Source organism: Solanum stenotomum, chromosome 10, assembly GCF_019186545.1.
Source record: "Solanum stenotomum isolate F172 chromosome 10, ASM1918654v1, whole genome shotgun sequence".
In the NCBI taxonomy this organism is placed as follows: Eukaryota; Viridiplantae; Streptophyta; class Magnoliopsida; order Solanales; family Solanaceae; genus Solanum; species Solanum stenotomum.
Window position 1 is genome coordinate 49,424,403 of NC_064291.1, and position 11,610 is coordinate 49,436,012.

At 38.3% G+C, this 11,610-nt stretch overlaps 1 protein-coding gene across 1 annotated transcript in view; it reads left to right on the forward strand.

Annotated features, from left to right (window-relative positions):
• Nucleotides 1-9,457, forward strand: part of LOC125843114 (uncharacterized) — a 15,107-nt gene extending 5,650 nt beyond the window's left edge. Inside the window, exons 3-4 of the mRNA XM_049522340.1 lie at nt 9,242-9,273; nt 9,386-9,457. Coding sequence (XP_049378297.1) covers nt 9,242-9,273; nt 9,386-9,457 — 104 coding nt within the window. The remainder of the gene's footprint in view (nt 1-9,241; nt 9,274-9,385) is intronic.
• Nucleotides 9,458-11,610: the final 2,153 nt, after the last annotated feature.

The window sequence follows — 11,610 nt, forward strand, 5'->3', positions numbered from 1 at the left end:
CATTCTTCGAGGACTAGTGACATGTTTATCTTTATCGTTTTTAGTCTTTAGTTTCAATTTTGCTAGATCTAGTTGGGGCATGTCCCAACATTTCTAGTCAGTTTAGAGGCTTATTTCAGACATAGTTAGATTCAACTTAGTATTGAGTTAATATCTTCTTTGTATTAAACTCATCAGTTATCATATATCTCAGTTATAGTATATGGGTAGTCCCCATCTTTTCATCTTATTTATGATTTAGCTTCCGCACAGTTTCTATTATTCTGATTATATTTAGTATGCTCATGATCATGCTAGCAGGGTTAGCTTGGGATCACTTGTGGTCCTAGGTCCCGTGTCCGCGTCTCGGGGGTAGCTCGGGGCGTGACAATCACCCTGGTAAGGTTAATGTTGTTACTGATTCTTTAAGCAAAGTTGTCTATGGGTAGCACCGCCCATATTGGAGAAGGAAAGAGAGAGTTAGCAAAAAAGATATGCACAGACTTGTACGCCTGGGAGTCAGACTTATAGATCCCACAGAAGGAGGAATAGAAGTGACGAACGGGGCCGAGTTATCATTAGTGTCAGAAGTAGAAGGTGAGAATGACTCAAACCCTATCTTGCTGAAATTCAGGCAAAACTTTCATAAGCAGTGATGGCTTTTGAACAAGGGGGAGATGATGTTTTGAGGTATCAAGATGGATTGTGGAATTGATTTCAAGGATAATTGAGATGATTACCTATCTTGCATGGAGTTGCTTACAACGATAGTTACCATTCTAGCATCCATATGGCTCGTTATGAGGCTCTTTATGGGAGAAGAGGTAGATCTTTTTTTTTTTGGATGGTTTGAAGTTAGTGAGGCAGGGTTGATAGATCCAGAGTTAGTTCATCAAACTATGGAGGAGGTGAAAGTGATTCAATAGAGGTTGAAAACGAAACAGAGTCCTAAAAAAAAAATCCTACATTGATGTTAGGAGAAGGGCATTAGAGTTTGAAGTAGAGGATTGGGTATGTTTGAAAGTTCCAACCATGAAAGGAGTCATGAGGAGGTTCCTGTTCAGATTTTAGACCGCCAAGTTCCTAAGTTGAGAACGAAAGATGTAGCATCAGTCAAGGTCCTTTGGAGGAACCAATTTGTTGAAGAAGAGATATTCATATCTCTTCGAATCCAGAGGAAATGTAAATCAAGGTAATAATTTCCTTCTTGGTGTTCTTTAAGTTATAGTGAGCATGTTGTTGTTGTTTGCATAGTTTCATGTTGGGTGTTTCAGTTGATGTTACACCTTAGCTAGTAAGAGTAATCTCATTCGAGGACGAATGTTCCCAAGGGGGAGATATTGTAACATCCGGCAATTTGAAATAGCTATGAAGAGGCTTAGAATTGGAATTAGTCATTTTTGGAAGGAAATTAAAAATCTGGAAATTTGGTCGTGTGGGAAATCAGTGAGTTTTTGCCAACTTTGAGTAGTCAAAGTTGTGCCCTTTGAAAGTTGGGCATTTGGCAGGGGATCCGTCCGGAAATTTTAAGGGCATTTTGGTCTTTTCCCTAGCTATTTCTTTTGGGGTTATATTGTTGTGTTAGGCTGATTTTTGGATCATTTTGTCCCATTTTAAAAGAGTGAGAGTTAGGGTTCTTGAGAGAAGAGAAGAGGAGGAGAAGAAGAGGAGAAAAGAGAAGAAGAAGCAAAGATTCGTCAAGATAGTCATGGATTTTCATCGGGGGTGATCCCTATTAAGGTATGTGAGTTCTTAGTGTTGGGTTGATCCTTTCCCACACACACCAAACTCATTTTTATTATTGAGAAAAGATTGGATATGTTGTTGAAGTTGTTTGGTTGTGTTGTTGATGTTGTTGTTGAAGTTCCTTGTTGATTTGGGCATGTTTCCGGTTGAGTTTAGGTTGAAATCTCCTGTATGTTGAGGGATTTTATGATCCTCAGTGTTTGGGATTGAAACCCTTGGAGTTAGGATGGTTTAGAGTTGAGAAAAAGAGGGAGAAAAGTCGAGTTTTCTGGATAAGGGGTGGCGCGTCGCGCCTGCCAGCGCGCCCCAAAAGAGCTTTTGAGTTCTCTCCCTTGGGGCGCCGCGCCTAGCAGAGCGCCAGCAGGCCCTTTCTGAGCTTCGAGGGCTGGCGCTCCGCTCCTTGCAGAGCGCCAAGGACGCCAAGTTCCCCCATTCTTTTCACACTTTCTCATGCATGTTCCTAGATATTATACCTATGTTTCGTAGTTGTTTCCAACACTCCAAAGTACGTCTAAATATCAAGAATCCCTCCATAACATGTGATCAAACACCTTGAATTCATAATTCCAATTCAAGGAGAGTTAGTTTCCAAGTCAAGTGAAGTTAAGAGTTGAGTCTAGAAGTTCAAGAAGGGAGTCAAAGCAAGTCTCTAAAGCTTTTCAAGAGTCTTTATTGAACGTTATAACTTCTTTTTTATGGCTCAAGTTCCAAGTTAAGTATAGAGTTTCAAGTTGAGTAAAGAGCATAGAGTTCCAAGTTAAGTATAGAGTTCCAAGTTAAGTATAGAGTTTCAAGTCGAGTAAAGAGTATCGAGGTTCAAGTTAAGTCAAGAGTTTTCAGTTAAGTCAAGAGTTTTGAGTTAAGTCAAAAGTCAAGAGTTGAGTTCATTTCTCAAAAGTTATTAGGGAACTAAGTATTTCCCAAAGAAGTTTATAAATGTTTTCACATTTAGGATTAAAGGAAACTGAGATTTCCAGAAGAGTTTGGAGAAGTTTGAGTACTATCTCTTTTTGAGAAAAGATGAGTTTTTGCGAAAGAGTTTCTAAAACATGATTAGTATGACAAATCGAGTATGTCATCAATGTTTAAATAGTATGGTCTCTAGATATACCATCAATGTTTAAGCAGTATGAATATCCCGAGTCATCAATGATCATATTGAAAATATGGTTTTGATTTGTTCTTTTTAGAAAGAGTTTTCAAGAGCCTTTGGGCTAAGTTTTGAGTAATTTTCTCAACTAAAGAAAGATGTGTTTAAAACACTTATGAGCTAAAGTGTTTTGGGAGTAGTCTTGAGCACCGAATTGGGGACACGAGTTCATATTAACTCAACTCTCCATAAGAACCATGTAGCCAAACATGGGATTTCTCGGATCATACTTTTTAGATGATCACGAAAGTTAAGCTAGTGGATCCACTAAGCTATAGCGTTCTATATGATGGCAATGTATAGGACAGTTCTGGCAGCGTGGACAAGACGCTGTGTCACCACTTAGATTCATAGTGGTGGTTGTCGGTTAGAGAACTCCCACAGTAGAAAGAGCTTGGTTCCTCGAGAAGTTTTGCTTAGTGTAGATGGGGGTATAGGACTTCATTCATGCGTTGCACAAGCAGACTTTGAGAGGAAGCATGGTATTTTCATGATATTATAAATATGATTTTTGACGTCATATTTTAAATAGTTTTGTAAGCTTTATATATATTGCATGTGTCTTATTGCTTTATATTGAGTTCAGTTATTCATGAGTTGAACAGAGCCAAGGTAAGTTCTCTTTTGTATCTCTTTCAAGCTTAAGTTGTTGTTTAGCGGTCCAGCTCGCATACTTGTACATTCCATGTACTGATGTCAGTTGGCCTGCATCTTGTTATGATGCAGACGCAGGTACCCAGGATCAGCATCCAGCACGCCGTTGATCCAGTTGAGCACTCCAGAGTCGGTGGTGAGCCTCCTTGTTTTCCGGAGGACTTGATTGTTTTGTTCTTTTAGTGTTGTTTTGTTAGGATGTTGCGGGGTCTGTCCCAACATCCATCTCAGTGTTATAGAGGCTTCATAGACAGTCAATCAGTTAGTTTGAGTCTCTATTTTGTGTATATATATGCAAATATTCTATTTTGAGACTCGAGTTGCCGTTTTGGCTAGATTTTATCAGTTGGGTTGTTTTTAACCTTCCATTGCATTGAGTTATGCTGTTGAGTTAAGTTTCCGCTGAGTTAAGAAAGCCAGGCCAAGGGTTCGCTTGGGGCCAACAATGGTCTCCGAGTGCCAGTCCCGCCCAGGGTGTAGGCTCGGGGCATGACAGTAACATCCGGCAATTTGAAATAACTATGAAGAGGCTTAGAATTGGAAATAGTAATTTTTGGAAGGAATTAAAAATCTGGAAAATTTGGTTAAGTATGGGAAAAAGTGAGTTTTTGGCCAACTTTCAACAGTTATAACTCCTATCTCAAGATGATTTAGGTGTAGTTCCAGTTATGTTTGCAAAGTTCGTTGAATGGTCTTTCCAGTGCCGCCGAGTTTGCTCTATTCCGAGTTCGTATGAGTGAGTTATGCCCTTTCGAAGTTGCGTTGTTGGCAGGGCAGTTAACTCGATTTTGTAAGGGTATTTTGGTCTTTTCCCTAGCCTTTTCTTTTGGATATATATTAAGGTTTTAGACCGATTTTAAATCAGTTTTTCCTTTTTAAAGAGAGAGTTAGGGTTCTTGATAGAAAATGAGAGAAGAGGAGAAAGGAGAAGAAGAAGCAAACTTCGTAAAGATCGTCAGGGTTTTCGTCAGGGGTGATCCCTATTAAGGTATGTGAGATTAAGGCTGGGCATCGGAACGGGTTGTACCGGTATCATTCCGGTCCGTTCCGATACCATTTCGATTTGTTCCGGTCCGGTAGTATTCGGGACGGGATGGGATACATTGAACCGGTACACGGAACGGAACGGTACCATGATTTGGTACCAGTTCATCCCGATTCATTCCGGTTCCGTTCCGGTCCGGTCCGGTACCGGTCCGGTCCCGGTAAATCATTTTTATTAAAATAAAAAATAATATTTTTGTCATTATTTACTTTTATTAGCATTTCTTTTTTCTTTATTTAATTTTTTTAAAATTACAAACTTAAGTTATTTAACTTACAAGTTATAAGTATAACTTAATTACTTATAAACTTCAAAAGATTCAAATCTTTAAAACTTTTAACATAACTACATAAGCTCAAAAACTAAAAAAAAAAACTTTATTAAACTTAACTTACAAACTTATATACGTAAAAATTAAAAAAAAATATCTTTAAAATAAACTTAAGTAAAATTATTATAAATTTTAAAACTTAAATACTATAAACTAATATAACATAGAAAAATAAAAAAAACATTCGTATTTTTCGTAGTTCAAAATAACTCCAAAAAAATAATTATTTTTTGAAATAGCTATATGTGCCGTCCCGTTTATCCCATCCCGTTCCATTCCGGTCCGTCCCGGTTCTATTCCGATATATAGTGGGACGGGACGGAACTGAGTCTCCATCCCGGTAGTTCCGGTTCGGTTCATCCCGGTACCGGTCAACAACTCGGTCAAACCGTCCCATTCCGATCCGGTACCGGTTCGTTCCGGTCCGGTGGTCCCATTCCGATCCGGTGCCCAGCCTTATGTGAGATCATAGTGTTGGGTTGGTTCTTTCCCCCACACGCCAAACTCATTTTATTTTTGAGAAAAGATTTGGTTGTGTTTGTTGAAGCCTTCTTGTTGTGATTGTTGAAGTCTTGTGATTGTGTTGAAGTTCTTGTTGATTTGGGACATGTTTCCAGGTTAAATCTATTGTATGTTGAGGGGATTTATGATCCTAAGTGTTTGGGGCTGGAACTATTGAAGTTAAGGAGGTTTAGAGTTGGAAAAATGAAGGAGAAAAGTCAAACTTTTGGGGAAAAGGGTTGGGGCTTCGCACCAGCCAGCGCGCCCCAAAGAGGGCTCTGAAGCCCAGTCCTTGGGGCGGCGCGCCTAGTAGGGCGCCCTGCAGGCCTTCTGAAGTCTAGAGGCTGGCACCCCGCGCCGTGCAGAGCACCAAGGACGCCAAGTTTCCCCTTTCATTCCCCACTTTTATATGCATGTTCCTTGGTGATGTACCTATGTTTTATAGTTGTTTTCAACACTGTAAGGTACATCTAGACATCCCAAACTCATCCATAAACATGAGATTATTACCCTTGAATTCATAATCCAATTTGAGGAAAGTTCAGATCAAAGTCAAGTGAAGTTAGAGTCAAGTCTAGAAGTTAAGAAGTAAGTCAAAGCAAGTCTTCAAAGTTTTTCTAGAGTCTTTGTTGAACGTTTTAACTTCATTTTAAGGCTCAAGTTTCAAGTTGAGTAAAAAGTATAGAGTTTCAAGTTAAGCCAAGAGTATAGAGTTGAGTTCATTTCTCAAAAGTATTAGGGAACTAAGTATTCCCCAAAGAAGTTTATAAATGTTTTCACATTAGAGTAAGAGAGGAACTATGATTCCAAAAGAGCCTTTGGGCTAGTTTTCAAGAAAAGGGAACATCGATTCCAAGTGAGCCTTTGGGCTAGATTTTGAGCAATTATCTCAAACTAAAGAAAGATGTGTTTTAAACACTTATGAGCTAAAGTATTTTGGGAGTAGTATTGAGCACCGAATTGGGGACGCGAGTTCATATTAACTCAACTCTCCATAAGAACCATGTAGCAAACATGGGAATTAACGGGTCATCCTTTTTAGATGATCATGTAAGATTAAGCAAGTGGATCTACTAAGTTAAGTAAGGTCCTATATCACGGCAAGGTATAGGATAGTCCTTGGGCAGCGTGAGGTAAAACATTGTATCATCACTAAGGCTCATAGTGGTGGTTGTCGGTTAAAGAATCTCCCACTAAGGTTATATTACTTTTATATAAGTAAAGTTGAGTTTGTTATCGTTTTATCCTTAACGAACTAAGTTGTTTATAGTGTTTTACAAGCTATTTATGTATTGTATGTGTCTTATTGCTTTACATTTGAGTTCAGTTATTCATAAGTCGAACAAAGCTAGGTAAGTGTTCACTTGTACTCCTTTCAAGCTTAAGTTGTTGCTTAGTTTTCCAGCTCGCATACTCGTACATTCAATGAACTGATGCCAATTGGCCTGCATCTTATGACGATATAGACACAGGTACCCAGGATCAGCATCCAGCACGCCGTTGATCCAGCTGAGCACTCCAGAGTCAGTGGTGAGCGTCTTTGCATTCCGGAGGACTCGGTTATTTTGTTCTCTTAGTTTTGTTTTATTAGGATGTTGCGGGGTCTGTCCCAACATCCATCTCAGTGTTATCGAGGCTTCATAGACAGTCAGTCAGTTAGTTAGTTTTGAGTCTCTCATCTATGTATATATGTAAATATTCTATTTTGGGACTCGAGTTGCCTTTTAGGCCAGATTTTATCAGTTAAGTTGTTTTATGTCCTTGCATTGCATGGAGTTATTCTGTTGAGTTAGGTTTCCGCTGAGTTAAGAAAGCCAGGCCAAGGGTTCGCTTGGGGTCAGCAATGGTCTTCGAGTGCCGGCCACGTCCAGGGTGTAGGCTCGGGGCGTGACAATTTATGCTCTCCAATTTTGGTGTATAGAAGAAAATACTAAAATTTATATAAAATTAAATAAGTAAACACATGCACTCTATGTGACATAATACACGTTTATGAATTATGTGTTGGTGCCTTTGAGGGAAACTACTGCACATGGCCATGGGGTCATGTCTTTCATTGCTGCCTACCACAAAGACTTTTCTTTGTCAATGTCTTCCACAGAACCATAAGACACGCTTTCTGCAGTACTGCTAGGCTGCTAGCTCATTCCGTGTAGTTTCTTTCCCTTATTGATTGCCCACAGCTGCCCACCACCTACATTTTTCTTGTGTGGTAGTTGAATATTAATTTATTTTAGTACTTACAGCCAGTGGCGAATTTACAGTCAAAAAATAGGGCACCCGCACCCGTGGTCTCTTCGTAAAATTAGATATTTTATATGTATATTTTTTAAGATTTTGTATAATATTATATTCTTACACCCGTACTACAAGAAGTCTAAATGGTCCACATGGTTAGATGTTGAGCTTTCGACCTTGAGGATTAAGGATCAATTCTCACTTCAATACATTTTACTTGGTGCACCCATGTTCGAAAAATCCTAGATTCGCATCTTCTTACAGCAGGCAAAAATACAAATTCATATGTGAAGTTGTTATCAATAAATCCCATAAATAAAATTGTTAACTGATATATATCTTATTCTTTTGGTTAACGATTTAGTACATTTAACATTCGATAACTAATAAACCGAACCATTAAGTGTGAATATCCAACCGAACCACTCAATAAACACTCTACCTAAACTACTAGTGTTTTGTTGCATAAAAGTAACAAACCTAAAGTTGTAACTATAATATACTTTCAAAAAGTTTTATTCTGAGTTTCAAATGTCATAAAATAGTGTAATTGTGAGAGGCCTTTTATAAGATTGACATGTGAAGTTTGTGGGCCAATTTGTACAACTTTTTTTGAAAAAAATGGCATAGCATATCAATCTATATTGTAAATTGGCAATAAATAACCACTTTTATTTTTTGGCAAAAAAAAGTATTTTTATATTTATTTTATCATTTAATAGCCAAGCTTTGTATTTATTGAAACGTCAAATTACTTTTTTCTTTTTTTCTCTCTCTTTTTCCAAGACCTGTCAATATTTTGTTTGATTTGAAATTTTATGAGATACTCTTATAACTCTTGTCTTAGAAGCGATACTTAACCCAAAGTTTCAAAGAACACGTGTCTTGATTAATGAGATGCTCTATAACTCTAATTTTAGATGCAATAGTTTCAAAACAATAAGTTACGCCTTGTGGGAAAGACTTGACACTACCATATTGTGTCTTGATTTATAAGATATTCTATAACTCTTGCCTTAGAGGTAATATTTAGTCCAAAGACTTGCAAAGAACAAGTTTACATTTCATGGTAAGAGTTGCCACAATCTTATTGTGTTTTGATTTATGAAATGTTCTATAACTCATTTCTCTAAGGCAAGAGCTAGACCAAAAACTTCAAAACAACAAGTTACACATCACGAGCAAGATTTGACAGCTTAAATTTGTTATTAATTTATTCATGTACAAATAATCAATTAGCAAACACAAGTAATTTGAAGATTGATAAATACAAGCTACTCCTAACTCGCTTATCAATGTTTCTCATGGCGTTTGGAGAGGAGACATATAGTGCATTTGCATTGCTAGCCAAAGCGATCCTAAGTTTTGTTTATATGTTGTAAAGATCATAAATTGCAATGTCTAAATGTATTATCAAATTCTCTAGATTTTCTTACGCCAAATGACATTTGTGTTGTTATAAAAATCAAGTGAAAAAGCTAAGGCTTGCGTTGGGAATCTGACTAGTGATTCAGTCAAACTTGATTGCGATGTCCTCAATTTGGTGTACACATAAATTTGTTAAACATCTAAAACATGCGGTTGATACGCCTGACAGGTGGTGTTAACGGGTGCCAGTCACATCTGGGGGTATTTTGGAATGTGACATTTTCTTGCGTTCATCGTGTCATATTTTAAATCCTCCTGAATGTCTAAGCCATGCCAAGTCTGCTGATTGTTTTTCTATCTTGTAAATCTGCAGGGAAGAAGTGCAGACTCCCTATCCCTATATTTTGGTGAGGATTTAGCTCAATGCCCCTTTGAGCAAGGTTAGAGATACATATGTTATAATATTTCTTGTTGTATTATCACTTATCAGTCATCTGGTAAGATCTCTGCCAAAGAAAAAGGCATAATACATTAACATGCCCTTTAACTTGGCTTCAAATCACATTTATGCCCTTCAACTTTGGATGTGCACAAGCAGACACTTAAACTTGTATAAAGTTGAAAAAATAGACACACATGTCCTACATGACATCCTACATGTCATTTTTTGTCCTACATGGTGTCCTACGTGTATTGTGCCACGTAGGACTCAGGGACGGCTCAACGTAATTGGAGGCCTAAAACGAATTTTCAATTTGAGGCCTAAAATATAAACAAATTTATATACATATTTATTCAAAATTTATTTTTCTTACACTATTTAGATGAAAATTATTAGTATTTAATATTGTTTTCCAGTTATTGATTTAAGTAAGATTTTATTAACTCAATATTGAAAACATCCTTGTCACGCCCCGAGCCTACACCCTGGGCGGGACCGGCACCCGGAGACCATTGCTGGCCCCAGGCGAACCCTTGGCCTGGCTTTCTTAACTCAGCGGAAACTAAACTCAACAGCACAACTCAATGCAATGAAAGGTTATAAAACAACTTAACTGATGCATAACATGCCAAAAGGCAACTCGAGTCTCAAAATAGACTGTTTACATATATACATAGATAAGAGACTCAATACTAACTGACTAAATGTCTATGAAGCCTCTAATATACTGAGATGGATGTTGGGACAGATCCCGCAACATCCTAATAGAACAACACTAAGTACACAAAATGATTGAGTCCTCCGGAATGCAAGGAGGCTCACCACTGACTCTGGAGTGCTCAGCTGGATCAACGACGTGCAAGATGCTGATCCAGGGTACCTGTATCTGCATCATAAAATGATGCAGGCCAACTGGCATCAGTACATGGAATGTACGAGTATGCGAGCCGGAAAGCTAAACCACAACTTAAGCTTGAAAGGAGTACAAGAGAGAATACTTACCTTGACTCTGTTCGACTCATGAACAATTGAACTCACATGCATAAGGCAATAAGACACATGCAATATATATTTAGCTTGTAAAACCATGTACACAGCTTAGTTCGTTAGTGATAAAACAATAACAAACTCAACTTTTCTTATTTAAAAGTAATATAACTTTTGTGGGAGGTTCTTTAACCGACAACCACCACTATGAGCCCTAGTGATGATACAACGTCTTACCTCACGTTGCCCGAGGACCATCCTATACCTTGCCGTGATATAGGACCTTACTTTTGCTTAGTGGATCCACTAGCCTAATCTTACGTGATCATCTAAAAAGAATGATACGTCAAGTCCCATGTTGGTGCATGGTTCTTATGGAGAGTTGAGTTAATATGAACTCGTGTCCCCAATTCGGTGCTCAATACTACTCCCAAAAATACTTTGGCTCATGCTTTTATATTAACTTCTTTCTTTGATTGAGATAATTACTCAAAACTTAGCCTAAAGGCTCTTTTGGAAAACATGGTTCCTTTCTTACTTAAATGTAAAAACATTTAGAGACTCCTTTGGGAAGTACATAGTTCTCTAATAACTTTGGAGAAATGGACTCGACTTTATGCCCTTGTCTTAGCTTAAAACTCTATACCCTTTTCTTGTCTTGAAACTCTTTACTTAACTTGGAACTCTAAACTCTTTACTTGACCTAAAACTTGAAACGACGTTAAGACGTTCAATAACGACTCTTGAAAAGCTTTAAAGACTTGCTTGAACTTACTTCTTGACTTTACTTGACTTGACTCTAATTTCCCTTGACTTTGATACTAACTCGCCTTGAATTGGATTATGGATTCAAGACATATAATCGCATGTTTATAGATGAGTTCGGGAGGTTTAAATGTACATTAGAGTGTTGGAAACAACTAGGAAACATAGGTATAACACCTAGGAACATGCATGAGAAAGTGTGAAAGAATGGGGGAAACTTGGCGTCCTTAGCGCTCTGCAAGGCGCAGAGCGCCAGCCTTTGAAGGTCAGAAGTCACCTGCTGGCGCTCTGAGTGGCGCGCCGCCCCAAGGGCTGGACTTCAGAGTCCCCCTTGGGGCGCGCTGGCAGGCGCGACGCGCCAGTCCCTTCCCCAGAAAACTCGACTTTTCTCCCCTTTTTCTTCA